The sequence below is a fragment of the Phocoena phocoena genome, chromosome 6 (genome assembly GCF_963924675.1).
Source record: "Phocoena phocoena chromosome 6, mPhoPho1.1, whole genome shotgun sequence".
Taxonomy (NCBI): domain Eukaryota; kingdom Metazoa; phylum Chordata; class Mammalia; order Artiodactyla; family Phocoenidae; genus Phocoena; species Phocoena phocoena.
The window spans coordinates 70,448,129-70,466,574 of NC_089224.1; the positions used below are offsets into that span (position 1 = coordinate 70,448,129).

General features: G+C 39.4%; 1 protein-coding gene across 1 annotated transcript in view; it reads left to right on the top strand.

Annotated features, from left to right (window-relative positions):
• RORB (RAR related orphan receptor B) overlaps positions 1–18,446 on the top strand; it is a 181,317-nt gene that overhangs the window by 157,380 nt on the left and 5,491 nt on the right. Inside the window, exons 5-9 of the mRNA XM_065878359.1 lie at positions 3,243–3,364; positions 4,992–5,124; positions 7,841–7,948; positions 9,459–9,569; positions 12,527–12,639. Coding sequence (XP_065734431.1) covers positions 3,243–3,364; positions 4,992–5,124; positions 7,841–7,948; positions 9,459–9,569; positions 12,527–12,639 — 587 coding nt within the window. The remainder of the gene's footprint in view (positions 1–3,242; positions 3,365–4,991; positions 5,125–7,840; positions 7,949–9,458; positions 9,570–12,526; positions 12,640–18,446) is intronic.

An 18,446-nucleotide genomic window follows, 5' to 3' on the forward strand; every position in this document is an offset into this window, starting at 1 on the left:
CTCCTTCAGAATTGTCCTGAATCTAGCCTCTCCACTCTGACTCTGTCATTCTCACCTGTTCTAGAAGCTCCTCATATCTTGTCTGTATTTTTCACGACAGCCTGATTAATCTCACTTACTCCTTAATGCCATCTCATCTTCTTTGCCATGGCCAGTATCACCCTTTTAAAACAAAAAATTGACCACGTCACTCTCCTGCTTCGCGGCTTCCACTAGCTCTTAATCGCCTACAAGGTAAAATCCAAACTCCATGGCCATGCTTATGCAGCTGTTCCATCTCCAGTCACAGTGTCTATCCCTAGTCTCTTTGTCCCCATCTCTTCAATGCACTCTGTATTGCAAACACTACAGACTTTTTGCTGGGAAAGACAGAGCTGATTTCAACGCCATTTATTAGCTCTGTAAAAATGGGTCTAAAGTCACTCACCCTTTCTGAACCTCACTTTTTTCCTCAAAGGGAAATTGTTTGTAAAAGGTAAGGATTGTAAAGATGTACAGTTTAATGTCAGCAGTTATCTAGCTCAGAGCTAGTTTTCTCTGTGCCTTTCCATCATCCCCTCTACCTGATGTCCGTCTTTCTCTTCATGTGACAAATTCCTGCTCAGACCCAGGTCAACAGGTATCTTCTCTGTGGATAGTTTTCTGCCTCCCTCTGACTGAGTTAGTTACTTTCTTCTTTGGGCTTCCACAATAACTCAGGGCATTTGTTACGTCATGATATGACATGATATTGTTATAAGATCCTGTTAAAAAAAGAAAATGTCCTTTTTTAAACTCTGTACCTTAACTTGGTATATAATAGCTTCTCAAAAAGTATTTGTGAACATGTGAATGAATATATGAAGGCACTGTGCTGGGTTCTGCAGTCCATCTCTTGAAGAACTCACAATCTTGAAGGGTATAGAAACATCCATGCAAATAAGCACAGTGGGAGTCTGACTGGAATAAAGGTTCAGCTGGGGGGTGGAATTAAAGTGTAATGGCAGCTGGCCCTTCTACGTGGGACACTGGGAAGCAGGGAAACCTTCTCGAGGAATGGCCATCTGAGCTGAGTCCTAAAGCATCCATGTGGATTTAACTTTCAATTTTGCTTAATCTGCCCACATGTTTATTATGCCCACTCCTCATACCCCAAAGAACGCTAAACTTTGGTGGCAGAAGGCCAGGGAATTCTTAAACCTTGGCCAGCAATTTTCAGGAGATATTGTAAAGGAACAGATAAAAAGTTTTTCATAGTGCAATTTTGAGTGCAATTATAATTTTGCTTATAAACCCTGAAGCCTGTAAATTACTGACAAATCGGTATATCTTTGAAAATGAAAACAGACTACACCAAGAAGATAAATGTTTGAAAACTATAGAACCATAAAAATCTTATGTTTTCATTATATACCTACTGAGGAATAGATATGTTCTTTTAAGAGTCTAAGTAATTAGACTGCCCAAATGAAATTGAAAAATGATGAACCATGACATACCAATCTATTTTAATATGATGTATAGAATATTTCCTGCCCTTTTTTACAACATAGGAGGACGTTCAATAAATTTTTGAATATAGGATTTTTTAAAGAAAGGATTTTTATAGCATGATAAGCAATGAAAGTCTAGAAATGCTCAATGCTGAATCCAATAGAGCATAGCCATAATCATAAGTTAGCATTTTGTAGCATCTTCTACATCCATCAGTTTATAGTTCTGATTGAACAACTTTAATAAATATCGAAATATCTTCCTTCAGTAGCACTGATTCCAAAATTAAATAGCTCCGTTTCATCTCCACTGGGTGGTCAGATTCCTTCCCTGATGAAAAACTATGTAGAATGTCCTAATAATGACAATCGTGACTACCATTTATTCAGTGTTTACAATGTTCCAGGCAATGGATATACGAGATTTTTTTATTTCGAAGGTGCATTAGAAGCTTAAGCTTACATTTTTTATTCTCTACGTTACTAAAACTCAATTTATTTCACTCCATATATACCAGAAGCTTAGCAAGGTAAAAAAAGAAAACGGTACCTGAGTACTGCTTTGAGAATTATCCTGGAGAAATGAAATATTGCTATTTGGAAAGAACAGAAATTGCATTTAAAATGGCACCACCTGAAACACAAGAAAAACTCCATTTCTATATGAGCCAAGAACAGTTACCAGGCAGAAAATTTGGTCATCTTCATTCTACTCATATCCCACTTACAGAATTCCTAAGTACAGAATTCCAAGATGTCACCTTCACATGTTCAAATAGCAGAGGGGGGATTATGAGGGGACCTTCTGCCAGCTCTATCCAACTTCGGGGGACTCCCTGCAGGTTGTTAAGGAGAGCTCTTATGTCTGGTTCTATTACTCAACTTCCATACCTCGAAACCCCAAATAATCGATATTTAAGATACAATACTAAATACAACCCATTTGGGATAAATGGCCCCCCAAAATTGATTGTATTTATTTCTACTTTTTTTAATGAATAAAACCATTTCCTCTTTTTTAACTTTTTCAGGGAAAAATTTTATCTTATGAAAAATTTGAAAGAAGAATATAAGGGCCCTCATGACCCAGCTTCAAAATTATCACCTCATGAGTCCATATCATTTCATCTCCCTCTCACAGTATTTATGGAAGATATCTACGTGGTTCCAAAGTAACATCTACAAAAATAATACCATCAGAGAAGTCTGGCTTCTATCCCTGTGCCCCCATTCTCTTCTCTTTCCACTATAGAAAACTATTTTTTTAGATTATTGTTTAATCCTCCCTTTTTAAAATATACGCAAAACATTTATATTTCAATTCCTCCTTTCTGAGATAAACACTGGGGATCTAGTGATTTTCCAAATATTTTAAAGTTTTTGGAGTTTACACTGACTGTTACGGTGTGACAAGTGTTACAAGACTGTGAGTGGACTTTCAGGCCAAAAATCAAGAAACATGGTACATGGTAATTTGTATTTATTTAAAAAATAAATATCTATTTGAACACTTTACAACGTTAAGACCCCAGTTTTGTGACCAAAATGAGGAGGAAAAGGCAGTTAATTTTGATAAAAAGACTGAAAATTGAAAAAAAGCAGTAAAGAGTTTGTCTGGAGATTTTTAAATAGATAGTAATGTTAAAGACATGCTCATACAATTGGAGTATCTCCAAAAGGCATTCCTACAGGAAACACATTAACAGCAGGTTTCTTTCCGCAGAGTGGGATTTTATTCACAAACCCTCAAACTGATATTCTTTCTCATAGATCGAATTGCGCAGAACATCATTAAGTCCCATCTGGAGACATGTCAGTACACCATGGAGGAGCTACACCAGCTGGCATGGCAGATCCACACATATGAAGAAATTAAAGCGTATCAAAGCAAGGTACTCTGGGAAACTACAGGAAAGTTTTTCTGTGATTTCTCTGTTTCTGGCTTTTTCAACCTCTGCACTGTTGACATTTCAGACTGGACGATTCTTTGCTGTAAGGACTGTCCTGCACATTGTAGGATGTTTAGCATCATCCTTGGTCTCTACCCACTAGGTGCCAGTAGCATCCCCTCACCCGTAGTTGTGACAACCCAAATGTCTCCAGATGTTGCCAAATGTTCCCTGGGGGGCAAAACGACCCCGATTGAAAACCACTGCCCTATTTGAGTGACTGGGGAGACTGTGCCCACATCAGACTGTGATTTTAGGACATCTCATAGTGGTTTCTTGCAGCCAGGCAAGGAATAGGAGCAATTGAAAAAGTCATAGCAGGAATAATAGCTGCAAACTTACACTACAAAGATATGCAACAAAGCATTCTGAATGTTTCTTCTTGCCCTACATGTTTAAAAAGGACCAGAGGAAAAAGGGACAACTCACCCTACATTTTTACTGTTATTATTATTATTTTGATTATTTTTGTGTCCATTAGAGAAGGCTTTAAGAGAAGAAATTTGTTGCTGTTTTTGTTGTTGTTGTTTTGACTCACATAAATTTTCTACAGGATTGAGATCCACAATCACAAAACCTACTGGTAAATGAAATTTTAATAAAATATATAAATGTGTCTATATATAAATATATGACTACAACATACTGATTTTTCTCCAGTGGAATAATTAAATCTTACCACTTTTATACAAATAAGGAGACAAAAGCATAGGTATTGTTATGGTCAATAAAAAACAGAATTAACACATAACTTGGATTTATGTTTCCCATTCCAAAGAAAATAACCCAAGGATCAAAATACATTTCCGGAGTTCTATATTACTTAAGAGAGTGATTTGATTTGATGTCTTTTCCCTTGAATTTTTTTTTTTTTTTTTTTTTTTTGCGGTACACAGGCCTCTCACTGCTGTGGCCTCTCCCGTTGCGGAGCACAGGCTCCGGACGCGCAGGCTCCGGATGCGCAGGCTCGGCGGCCATGGCTCTCGGGCCCAGCCGCTCCGCGGCATGTGGGATCTTCCCGGACCGGGGCACGAACCCGCATCCCCTGCATCGGCAGGCGGACTCTCAACCACTGCGCCACCAGGGAAGCCCCCTTGAATTTTTTTTGTACCAAAAAGCAGTCTCCATAAGTTCTGGGAAAAGAACACAACATAAAAATATTACAGACTTAGTGTCTGTCAGGTACACGTGGAAATAGTTTTTTGGAAGCCTGTGAATGAAATTGCTATTCCTCAGTGTAAGAGTTTGACTTTACAAAATAGACTAAGAGCTTGAGTTTGTTTAGGTGAGGAGGAGGCAAAAGAATAAAGAAACTATAAATGCCTATCTTTTTGTACTATTGCAATATTTCCATTATTTTAGCCTCATTACTTTGATAATTGTGGTGTATCAAGGTTCAAAGAGGTCAAAGCAATATCTTAGAAAATATTGCCTCTCTTCTAAAGGTGGGTAAATTCCTACCATGGACCCCAAGTGACAGGTAAGCGCCAGTTAGGGCAACCTTGAGTATTTCACTGAGTCTCCAAGTTGTTCTTTGCTCCATGTACATTCTGTGTTTTCTCTCTTGAAGTCCAGGGAAGCACTGTGGCAGCAATGTGCCATCCAGATCACTCACGCCATCCAATATGTGGTAGAGTTTGCAAAGCGAATAACAGGCTTCATGGAACTCTGTCAAAATGATCAAATCCTACTTCTGAAGTCAGGTAAGCAAGAAAATTCACGGGGGGCGTATTTTAGACCCGGAGGTGGTTGACCCTTAGCTTGCTGTTAGTTCTAGAAAATCCTCCATCCGACGTGTAGCTCATTTTTACCACCCACGCTGTCAGCCAACTCCCAAAGGAAACTCTCAATAATAAAAATGCCCTGATAGTCATTCAGTTCCCCTTTGAAGTCAAATACAATTTTGCTTATTGAAAGCGGAGCTATTAATTGTGGAGGTTGAGGTACCCAGCTTGACAGGCAGTGCTAGTAATTAGCGTGTCATGGTGGCTGAATTGCTGAGCTGGCTCTAAAATGTACTACTTGCCTCCTGTTGGGGGGGAAAATCCAGGCTAGCTGAGCTCTGCCCCTGTGGTCATTTCCAGTCATTTTAATGAGGATAGCCTGCAGCCAGAATACACCGGGAGAAACTCACTCTGCTCTAATCCTTCCTCCCACTTCTCCCTCACACTCTCTGACACACACACACTGTCACTTAGGAAGCAACTCAGGAAACTTTGCACATGATTGACTTTGCAGCTGCCATTATCCAAACAGGAAAAAAAATGTATTTGTCTTTTTTGGCCCCCTTTGAAAATAGAAAATAAGAACCACTATGGTGTTCATGTGAACCTTCATGGTCCTGGGCTATAGCAAATAATAATAACATAATTTATATATATGCAATAACATATATATATATGTGTTTATGTTTACCTGTGACATCTCTTTTAATCTCGTGTGCTCAGTAATTATTTCCATCGTATAGAAGAGGAAGCAAAGATTCAGGGAAGTGAAGGGCTGTGTTCAATACCACATAGCCAGTATCTGGCAAAGCTGGCTTATTTTTTTAAAATTAATTTTTATTGGAGTATAGTTGCTTTACAATGTTGTGTTAGTCTCTACTGTACAAAAAGAGGTGTGGAGAAAAGCTGCCTTTTGAACTTGAGCCGAACAAAAGAATTATTCTAAGTTGCTGCTGCTTCGTTACCAAATGATTAAGGTTGGTGCAAATCTTGACTCAAACATGAACCTGCTGTATTAGCTGCTGGATAAAAACAATCCCAAAACTTAGTTCACACAACGATAATCATTTATTTTGCTTCCAAAGCTACAGGTTGAGCGGGGCTTAGCAAGGGACGGCTTGTGGCGTTCCCTGAGGCAGCCTGACTGCGGGCAGGAGGACCCACTTGCGCACTGGCTCGTGTTCACAGCTGGCAGTTCGTGCTGGTTGACAGCCCGGAGTTCAGACAAGGCTTTGGGCTCAGGGGGGCCTCAGTTCCTACCCTGCACAGACTGCTTGGACGTTCTCACAGCATGGTGGCTAGGTTTCGAAAGTTAGCATTTCAAGAGAGCAAGGCAGAAGTGTGTAGCGTTTTTCTGACTTAGCTTCAGAAGTCCCATAGGGTTACTTCCACTGCACCTGTTAGTCAAGGCAGTCATGTAGGCCCACCTGGGTTTAAGGGTAGGAGACATGGAATGTAGAAGAATGTAAGGGGTCAAGGGACGTGCCTTCCATATTGTAGATAGTGAATAAATGGTACCTATTATTTTCTCAGAAAAGCATTATTTCAATTAATATTTGCAGATTCCTTCTTAGCGTAAGCCTCTATGCTAAGGTGACATATGAGGGAAAGCAGATACATCAGCAGAACAAAGAAATAAAACACAGACATAAATATACATGGCAGCATTAAGAAAGGCACCAGGGGTACAGTTGGGTACAACATGGGTGTAGCCAAACCATCCATATGATGTTCTCATGCAAATTTCTGACTTCTGAGCCTGGGTGTCACCTTCCAACACACTGTGGGGCAAAAGCCTATTTCTCCAAAATGTGGAGAAACTTACTTTGCAGTACTTGCTCAGGATGTCAGTAAATGTTCAGAGGGAAAAACAAAGGTAGTGAACTAATTCATTTAATAAATATTTATTAAGCACCCACTATGTGCCAGGGACTCTTCTAGGTGATGGAGATATAACAGTGAATACAATAACCACAGTTGCCTATGGCTGCAGACGAAGGTCCTGGCACCACTGGGCTAACAGAGAACTCAGAAATGCTAGGTCCATCAGGGTTGAACAAACTCCTTCATGTTGGGACTTCAACAGCCTTTGACCTGTGAATGTTGCTTATAACTCCCTGGAGTGGATAATGTTCAGCCTTTTGCCAAAACTTATTTGACCAAGAAACCCTCATTTCAAAGATACCAGGACATAAATGGTACCCTCAAGATACATCCTGAAGGTGTCCCTATTGAAGTCATCGTATGCAGAAATATACATGGAGTGTGTTAAAAACTGAAGCAGAGAACAGGTTTCCCCAACAGCAAAACTTCTACAGAAGTTAACAGACTGAACTTGCCTGCTGCAAATCTCCTTTCTGGGCCACTTACGATCACCGGTGAATTCAAGAGTTGCAACTAACTTCATTATCAGTCAAAAACAGGGGGGAAAATGTATGCTTCTGAAGAAAATGTTTTTGCCCTTCATTTTAGTCACCTTTAAAGTGTATTTTATCTTTAATCCCTCACATAGACTTCAAGAGAGCTTTATTTCTAACATAGTTCTTTATTACCTGGGAAGGACTCTTGAGGTGTTTCTCCATGTGTGTGTCTATGTGTCTATGTGTGTGTTTTAAAGTTTTTTAAAGTCTCTTGACCTATATGCAGTAGTAGCCTCTTTATATACATATACACATTTGAAATTTTTTTCTCATAGGTTGCTTGGAAGTGGTTTTAGTGAGAATGTGCCGTGCCTTCAACCCATTAAACAACACTGTTCTGTTTGAAGGAAAATATGGAGGAATGCAAATGTTCAAGGCCTTAGGTGAGTTCACCTTTGATGATGACACAATTCTATTAACTACCACCAGTTTCTCCACTAAAAGAAATGCCTTGATTCTCTAACATGACTTAGTATCTCATTATTCAATAAGGGCTGGACTAGGGGAGCCTGCAGTGTTTCATCTAACTCCTCTGATTTTACAGTTGTGCCTCCAAATGTAAAAGGAAGGAAAGAAACGTGGACCCTGTTGACACGAACATGCTTCATTCAGAAATCAACAAAAACTGATTGTAAAGAACTGGGATGCATTCTAGGCATTCTTTGTAGGATCAGCTTTTCTTTCACCTTCTAGCTTACTGCTTCACAAAGAATATTATGTAGACCACTGGTGGTCCATGGGTGACCTCTTAAGTGTCTCATGCAAATTTATAATCATTAGTTAAGATGCTTAAAAGAGGAGCTCTTTCACTTGTTTCGAACCCAGGGTAGTGACTTTCTCCCTGTTAATTCATGAAGTTCTGGGAGCACAGATAGCGTGGCTGCCAACCAGCCCAAAATGATCCCCAGACCATTCTTGTGGGAGGGCAGGACAGAGCCAGTCTCTGCAAGTGTGTCATTCACATCCAGTCATCAGTGCACGGCATGGATAAGAACGTTAGCAAAGATGGGCTGGTGCCAGGAAAGGTTTTAACAATTGACAGTGCCATTTGTTCCATATCCTGCCCACGGACATCAAAGAAGGCCACTGCCCTTTCACCTTTTGTGCTGTCAGTTGATATGGTAGCCAATGGCAAATCCATCGGGGCTGGCAGTGTTTCCCTTCTGCAGCTGATATACATCCATGGCATCTCCAAGGCTAGATTTTCAAGAAAGGAGGGAAAACCTTGGCAAGCAACTTGGGTATATTTCCAGCTTCATAAAATAAACATTTACCAAGGATCCGTGTAGGGATGAAGCATTATTTTGCCAGAATTCACAATGGCTAAGCAACTGACCTGCGAGTCATTCATTAGAAGGTAAACATAAATGAATGTTTGCTTCTCAATCGAATTTCCAGGAAATTGAAAGTCACTTCATCTCCATTCGCTTAGCTTGAGGCCCCTGGACATCCTACATTGCCAGTGACATCCTATAAGTGCCACTAAGACTGACAGCCCCTTGGCCCATTATACATGTTTTAGGTTTTCTATGAATGCTATGTCTGTGCTAAAGGATCCCCAAATCACTAATTTAAAATTTTTTAGTTGGAGCTAATTTCAAACTTACAAGATTAGATTGGGGTTATATATTCCCAGTTGGGTATTACAATGGGTGCAAACCATTTCTATCTGCCCCTCATTGGTAATGTTGACTTTCATTACCTGGTCAAGATGTTGCCCAATTTTCTCATTCTATAATTACCACTAAATCATTTGTTATGGTCAGGAACTTAGAAATATTTTTTCTGTGTGCCTAGTATGCAACTCCTTGAATAACTTCTTGATTATGGGACTTTTCTTACTATTGTCCCATTCTGTTCAAGTATTTTCATTTAATTTGCCTTCTTTTATAGGTTCTGATGACCTAGTGAATGAAGCATTTGACTTTGCAAAGAATTTGTGTTCCTTGCAGCTGACTGAAGAAGAGATTGCTTTGTTCTCATCTGCTGTTCTGATATCTCCAGGTAGGGAGGTCTGAGGTCCTTACCTTTTTTTAAAAAAAAAAAAAAACTGTTTTGCTATCTTTAACATGAATTGCATCTACCTAAGCCAAGGTGCTCTGAAGAAACTTTAAAAGAACTATATTTTCTTTAGCAAGCTTGTGATATTTTTGGACAATTCAAAGAAAAGTAGCCTCAGGTTAATTTAAATATCAGTTTTGTCCCAAATGCAAGAGTAGGATGTGTGGTAAGGGTGACTCCAGATTCAGAAAAGCATGATCATTTCTTAACAGATAAATGAAGACAAATAGTGGCCTGAGTTATAACTAAGTTCTATTTTGATTTTAAGAATAAAGGACATAGACAAAAATGTCCAGTTAGGCGAGACTTAGTAGAAATATACCTGAATGAACAAGCCAGCATAGAGACTAAAAAAAAGTAAAACATACATTTTCTCCTCTTTAAATATCTCTTTCGTCGGTTTTTCTATCCAAATTAATGTTGGCGTTCTCACTTCAGGCAAATGCCTCTTCTTTTTTTATGCAATATTAGAAGCTTTAAAAGGAGGTAAGGACAGCAGAGGAAAAAAATGGCTCTTACTAAAGACTGGTAAAGGAAGAATCTCCGATGTGGTGGTAGACATTCTAGGACAGGCTCTGTCACCAGGTATGTGTGTGACCTTAAACATTTGACCCCTCAGAGCCTCAGTTTCCTCACCTGTAAAGTAAGAGGGTTGAGCTTCATAATAATAAACACCTCGTCTAGCTCTGAAATGCAGTAAACAGCAAATAGTTTTCAAAGAAGGTATGGTATGACATTTATAGATCAAATAGCACTATAGCCATTAAAATTCTTTTTAAAAGTATATGCTGGCTTGAAAATGTATGGAATCCTAATAAATGCATGGCTCAACCAGAATGAAAAGTCAGAGTTGCTCATTCAGTCATCTGTTCAGTTAGATTTGGGGGTCAAGGAATAGCAGTTTTATTGACAGTTCTCTATGAAAAGAAAGACACATTCCTGGTCATTTTTATGGTCAAGAGACTCATTCCTTCTATAACCCGTTTATCTCTAGAGACTTGATCTTTTCTTATACCTAACATATTTTTCAGTGAGGCTGGAAGAAATTAATCTTCCCTGTGATGGGCCCTGTTGACATGTCACTCTAGCTATGTCTACCCATAATACGGCCTTTACACTTTGTATCTGTTAGGCTTTATTTACTTATTTTATGGGGATTTTTAAAATCTGCTTCTGTTTTTTATTTAACTACTTTATCAAAAATGGAAATTAGTTATCAACTGGCATATCATTACTAACAGTTTCTTTTGTGGCTCTGTCTAAAATCAAGCTGTTCCTCCAGGCTTTTTCCTTTTTCTTTTCTTTTTTTTTTTTTTTAAACCCTAGAAAGTTTCCCAGACTTGGCAGCACAAAGATAAATGGAAGAAGTGACAAGCAATATTTATTTCTGGTAGCAACCACTTGCCAAATAATCTTCCTCCTACCGTTTTCTCATTGCATTTGATTGCTCCCATTGATTATAGTTCAGGTGAAGATCAGTTCTAAGCCTTTGAGTCCATGATGAGGGAGCTGGTTTCACTCTGGTTCCTGCTTAATCAAAGGAAGCATTACAAAAGTCACTGTCCTCGTAGGTATGCGTGTGACAAGTCAGTAAATTCCCAGCAGCAAATATTTAAGACATGGCATATCAAATCTAAACAATCCATGAAGATAACTGCCCCAGTTGGAAGGCAAGCCTGCTGCTTATGAGTTAGAAATCAGCTGAACTATGAGCCTTTTTCTAGGAAGAAATGCTAAAGCCATCAAACTCCACGGAGTTTGGAAGCATGTTATTTAGCTTATTCTACCCAGTGGGGAATCTTCCAGCCCCGGTCACAGACCCACACTCAGAGGCTTCTGCAACTCCAAGATACCTTGTTTGCCACCCTGGCCTAGTGCCATATTCAAAAAGGGAGGAAAGACAGTATTCCAGCCTGTGTAGGCTCCATCGCATGCCAGACCCCACCCTTCCGCCCAAGTTCTTGCCATAATAGTTACTGTCTATTCAGCTCCAGATAGTTTAGGGAAGGGAGAGGCAGGGGAACTTAATGTATTCTGATTGACAATTGTCACTGAAGGCTTTTGTGCTCACTTACGTAAGGGTTTGCTTAACTGTTGGCTAGACTTGTCCTGGCCCTGTCTAGGATTACAGAATCGAGTTTCTCACCTGACCTGAACTGTGTTCAGAAGGATCATGTCCAAGTTCTTTTCCATGAGTATTTGTTCAGAATTTGGAGACTCTAGGTGTCTCTTCATTGAAGTTTCAACCTTAGGCGTTGACACTGGGCTGAATTTTGTCACCATGGTATAAAGCGTCTAGGAAGAAAGGAAGGACGGAAGCAGGGGACAAAAGAGAGGGAGGGAGGGAGGAAAGAAAAAAGAAAGTGGGAAAGGCTAAAGGAAAGGAGGGATTATCCTATCTATTAAATTCAATATAGAAAAAGAGGACTCAGGATTAAATTTTTTAATTGACTCATGTTGATGCTATATAAATTATAACTTAGCTTATAAAAGGAAAGGGAGATTCTGAATTCCAAAAACACTCCTTTACAATAGGTTTTCTTCACTTCTATAATTCATTTCTTCACAAATCATTAACATAAAATTTGAAAGAAAATCTAAGCGTATGTCCAGAGAAAGAGTAAGAGATGTAAATTTTCACAGACAATAAGACACATGGAGTTTCTCTGAACCATTGTGTCTTTACCTCCACCCTGATTCTGTATGTCAATGTATTATACATTACTGTCATCATAGAACTGCTTATAAAATATTTGTTCTAGAAAAATAATGACATGTCTTCAGAAGCAATTTGGAACTAACTTGAAATGGGTCTGGTACTCAGCACTTATATGTATGTAGGTGAAATACAACAAAGCTTACGTTCTGTCCGCTCCTTACCCATTCTTTCCCTTTGTCAGACCGAGCCTGGCTGATAGAACCAAGGAAGGTCCAGAAGCTTCAGGAAAAAATTTATTTTGCACTTCAACATGTGATTCAGAAGAATCACCTGGATGATGAGACCTTGGCAAAGGTAGGTCCTCAGACCCAATGTCACTGAAACAGCCCGGTGAGCTGAAGAGGCCTAGTCACATAAAGCAGGGGACATTTCTCAGCAGCAGCAATTTCTGAAGATTACCAAAGGTTGCATAAATTTTGAGGTGCACATTTTAAAAGGGAGACTGGGAAATTATAATAGATTGAAAGGACAGTGACTTTCGTAGGGAAGGACGATACTGATGGATGTGAACCACAGGTAGAGGAAGACAAATCAAAGGACAAATCAAAGACAAATCTTTTGTTTGGAAGAACAAAAGCCTGAAGCAAGGAAACAAGTCCTCAAAAATCATATATGAAGAAAGAGGAGACTTTGCGTCACTTGGGAGTCAGGTCCAGGCAAAAGAATGGGTAGATTTTTATTCAAAATGAGGAAGAACTATAAAGTGACGAGAATTGGGGAACAGAGGGTAGACCACTGTGTGAAGGAGTGAGGTCCCTAATCATTGGTCGTATTCTTATAGATACTGCCTGGTTTCCTTTCAGGTATGTTGTAAATGACAGTCCTACCCAGAATCAAAGATCAGACTGATGTCTTGTAAATTTCCCTTCAACTCTAATCTCTTCAACTCTACTCTAGGATTCTTTCAAAATGAAGTATCTCAGGGGCAAAATGCATGTACCATGCTATCCACTTTGTGATTCAACTTAATTAAAAATAGTGATCTTTAAGAAGAATACTGAGAAAAGTTGTTTACCAAAGTAAAATCATCAGAAGAGGATAAAGGAATTTTCTAATGATATTCAGTGTTATTTTAGATTCTAAAGTATCTTAAATTTCTTAAGAATTGGAATTTTTTTAGAGGTTAAACAACTAGGAAATGGAGCCTATCCTTAGTTAAAGATGATAGGAATCCTACTCTTTATATTTTTATCATTAAAACCCTCCCACTCTGCTCTTGAAGTTCTTTATTTTAAAAAAGGGGGGAAGACTCTGTTAGAGATACTATCAGATTTTACTTTGCACATACAGAGTACTGCTATAAAAAAACCTCCATGAGTTAAATATGCTGCTTCATTATGGTAACATTTTGTTAAAATTAACACATCACTAGGAAGAACATTTCTACACTGTAGAGTGATAGTTCTTTTTGGTGCAACTTTTCGCTTATCATGTGGGCAAGGACAAATCTCCTGCTCTTCACACCTCAGTTTTCTCCCAGGTAAGAGCAAAACTTCTACATACAAGTAAAACTTCAGATACACTGGGCAGAAAAGACAGTAATGTGGATACACGCATCTGTCTCTGTAATGGCTCCATAGCATATATGCATAAATACATCTGGTTAGTTAATGTGGGCAGGGAGGATGTTTCCTGCATTTGGGATCTCCCAAAGACTTTGGTCCCCATATTTACCACCCTAAAATTAAGAACTTAATAAAATCCAGAGTTAGACAAAAGTTGTTGCTATTCTGCTTAAGGGGATCATCTTCTTGTCAGAAAACCGTGGTTTCATCATCTCTAAAATGAAGATCATAATTTCTTACTGCTATAGAGATGTGTAGGTTCAAATGAAATATTTCCACTGCATAAATTCTAACACACTGTGACATGGTGATTATTACTTCCCAAGAGAGCAACCCTCATGCTTATACCATTTTCTACCACCTGGTATCCTGGTGGTGGTCTGAGGTATTTGGGGTAAAAGGAGACAGAGAAATTGAAGATGAAAGATATTTAATAGCAAGAAAAAAAATTAAAACACCAAGTGAAGTCAGCTTAACTCTCTTTTCTCCATCCTTAGTGGGAAAAGTATACAATTATTTTAAGGTTTTTTTTAAGTATAATTAACATACAACATTATATTAGCCTTAGGTGTACAGCATAATGATTCAATATTTGTATATATTGTGAAATGAACACCACAGTAAGTCTAGTTAACATCCATTCAATTCTTTTCTTATAGAAAGAGAATGTTGCAAAGCTGGGAATCAGAGAAAGCATTAGAGAGGATTATTTCTTACATAAAATTCACTGGAGCCAGATGACAAAGCATTGCTTCCACTGATCAAGTGTGGATATTGAGTTTTTGTGGGGACCCTTCGCTGTAACAGTCATCATTTTGATAGGATGTTCTGTGAACTAATGTGGAGGGACCATGAAAAGGAATGAGAACTGGATTCTCATTTATCCCAGCTCTGGACCGTGTGGTTTTGCATAAGTCACTCCATTTGTCTAAGTCTCAGATTCAACTGTCGTGTCCTGGGGAAGGGAAGAGGGTGAGACAAGTCTCCTGAGTTCTGACTGCTTTAATACTTTAAGGACAGTGGTGCCATTGACATATAGGGACACCCTCTCATCAAACCCACACTCCCCAGAAGGAATAAATAGCTTTATTTAAACCTAAGAAGAACTATTCTACCCTCCCACAGATTCTTCTCATCTTTTCAGAAATTTCTTCTTTTCCTTCATAGTCATGGAGCTCTTCTGCCTCCACAACACCTCTAAAACAGTGACCCCTCTGGGGAATCTGGCGAACATCATGAAACTTATCTCTAGAAAAATGTGCACATACCCAACTGTTGTATTCAAGTCCAGCGGTTCAGGTTACATCCCCAGTACGTGGGGTAGATCTGCCTTCTGTGCAGTGTGCAAAGACTGTTTATGCCACCGACCAGTTTCACCCTGAACAGGTGGAGCAGACTTAGGTGAGGTGCAGGGTTCAGACACAGTCATTAGATTTCATCCTAAAAAAACTGTCTCCCGTACACTTTCTGCATGCCCACTTCCTGAAATTAAAGTTCAAATAGCAATGCCTTATACTTTTGACCAAACCTGGACCTAGGGAAGATTTGAAATTCAGGAATTCTTATCCATTAACTAGAAGGAAGGTCTCAACCCCCTATATGTTAATCAGTTTGTTTGTTTGTTTGGGGTAAAAAAAAAAAAAACCCTATTAAAGAGTCTAGTTTCCTCTCCTCATGACCATAATAATAACATGTAGCGTATTTATAATAAACCATCAGAACCACTGGCTGCTCAGTCACCTTGGACAAGGGACTTAACCTCTCTGTGCCTCAGTTTCCTCATTTGTAAAATGTGATAAAAGATAGTATCAATGTCACATGGTTATTTTAAGGACTAAATGAGATCAACTATAAGCAAGCTGCATGGTTCACAGATAGTATGTAAGTGCTGTCGTAGTTGCTGTGGACAGAAGTTTTGTTTCGGCAGGGAAATGTTTATCCAAGAAATGGGTATATTTGAGCTAATCAACTGATGAATGATAACTATTTCAAAAGATGGAAGTTAGGGGTTTAGGGAGGTGGAGTATGACATTCCAAGAGATGGGAGCAATGATATAGACGTAAGAAAGTATAAGGTATACGCAGGCTATGAATAATAGTTAGCTTTGGCTGGATCCTGGATTTGAGAAGTGAGGAAATGAGGTCACACTGGTCACTTTCACTAAAGCTCGTGGAAAAAAATACATATACATGTAATATGTATAGAATGTATGTGTATATGTATATGCATGTATACATATATATTTTTAAGCCATATGACTGGGGGAGGCAGCCCATCTGTTTTCTGGGCTTCAGTTTTCTTGTCTCTGAAATGAGGAGGTGGGACTGGCTGGTCGTTAAGTTCCCTTCAGTATAATATTCTTTGACTCTAAAAGAGAAAAACAAAGGTTCCTTCTGATGTCTTCTGCCTTCCATTGCTCTGTCCCGTGCAACAGTTTTAAGGACTCTTTAGATGTTCTGCCGCTACTCTAAGTGAATAAATAGACGGATTTCTACAAGTCTTGCAGATTCAATAAGTTCTATGGTAATTAAATTTAGGGTGATATTCCAGTCCCAAAGCTGTGAAGCATACACTGTTTAGAAAGCCTGCATCCAGGGGTCAGCATTCCCATCAGGCTTTCCGTTTCTAGCATAACAATAACAAAACTGCATCATCAACAAGGGGAATTTGTCTTTCTACTGTAACAGTACCAGGTTACTAAATAAAAGCTTAGAAGAGGGGGCTTCCCTGGTGGTGCAGTGGTTGAGAGTCCACCTGCCGATGCAGGGCACATGGGTTCGTGCCCCGGTCCGGGAAGATCCCACATGCCGCGGAGCGGCTGGGCTCGTGAGCCATGGCCGCTGAGCCTGGCGCGTCCGGAGCCTGTGCTCCGCAACGGGAGGGGCCGCAGCAGTGAGGGGCCCGCATAAGGCCAAAAAAAAAAAAAAGCTTAGAAGAGGGAAGGCTTACACAGGCCTATTTTACACGTTAATAATTGAAATATTACCTGAAAGAAGTCACTCCTGGTCACTCTCACTTTACTAGTGCTATTAAGATACAGATTTAGGAAAAAGAAAAAACCAGCCATGTTGACTCATAGATAGGGTCTATGGAGCACAAGCACTGATTGAGAGATTAGTGAAAACTGCCAAGGGTCATTTACATTGATTTTCATTGTTTGCTCACTGAAATCTAAAGAGACTGTGTCATGATTAATGATGGGATGTTTATGCCTGAAGCCTGCTTATTCTTCGTTCAGGACACTAGGTGTCACATTAGAATTCCTAGTAGGTGGGCCTAGGGATTCATCAGTTTAATCTTAAACAACACAGTCTGTCCAGTCAGGACTTAAGGGGTCCTAGTTCAGATGATGTGGCCATGTGGTCTGAGCCTCCTTGTTCCCCTTCATATTTGGTTAGGAATTTGTTTTATATTTAAATTTTCTATACTTTCTTAAAGTATAACATACATGCTGGGAGTTCTTAAATCGTAAGTGTTTAGTTCAGTGAATCATCACAAAGTTAACATACCTGTGTAACCACTGCCCATGTAAAACTTGGCACTCCCGGAGCCCTGCTCAGGTTTCCTCACATGGTATATACACTGTAAAATAATGCAAGAGTCAAAATTATAAAAAACGGTTCAATAGATCATCCAAGTGTTTAAATTCCAAATCGATACTCAAGAAACATAGCTTTCTCATGGAATAGTTTTGTACTTCAACCTACATGTATATTGAGTATGTACTGTATGCCAGATGCAAAGAAGGGAAAGGCAAATAACACATGGTCTTGGCCCTTTAGCAAGCAGTTTCCTTGCGGGATTCCTGTGAGAGACCAGATTATTGCAATCCATTTTAGCCATTTATAGTTTGCTGGCATACACTACAGGTCCAACACCCAGAAATTTCAAGGATTGTCCATCGGACTAATGGTCTATAATAAGAAGAGAGGTTTTGATGTTTCTCCTCACTCATCAAGTTGCAAGTCGATGTATTAGTTAGGACTCTTGGGTTACACATAACAGGAACCAACTCACACCAGGTAAAGCAAAAAGAAAATAATAAAATAAACTAATGGAGAGAAATCTCATCTAAGGTAAAAAATTCAGCCCCCATTCAGGAAACACTAGGACAAGGAATTAGGAAGCCTTCAGAATTCTCCATCTCACAAGTTTATCTCTCTTTATGGATCTACTTTATTCTTCTCCCTCTCTGAACACCAGTTTTCTCTGCTTCCCTGAAATATGGGTAGCTCTTAGCTCCTTAGGTCACTCATAGTTTATGCTACATTTAGAAAGTAACTTGCTGGCTCCCCGTCTGATTCCAAATTCCAACCCCAGTTAAACCAAATGTCCACTTCCACTTTAGTCAGCCATTCCCTGAGAAAACATGCCATACAGCGTGGATGCCAGCATGGAGTAAGGATGGTGAGAGAGGGCTGTGACCTGAACGGATATCTCCACTTCAGTATTAGAAATCTAGGCCAAGTGTCTAGGTTTAGCTGAACAAAAACCCAAAAAAGAAGTGAGTGGGGAATTTCCTGGCGGTCCAGTGG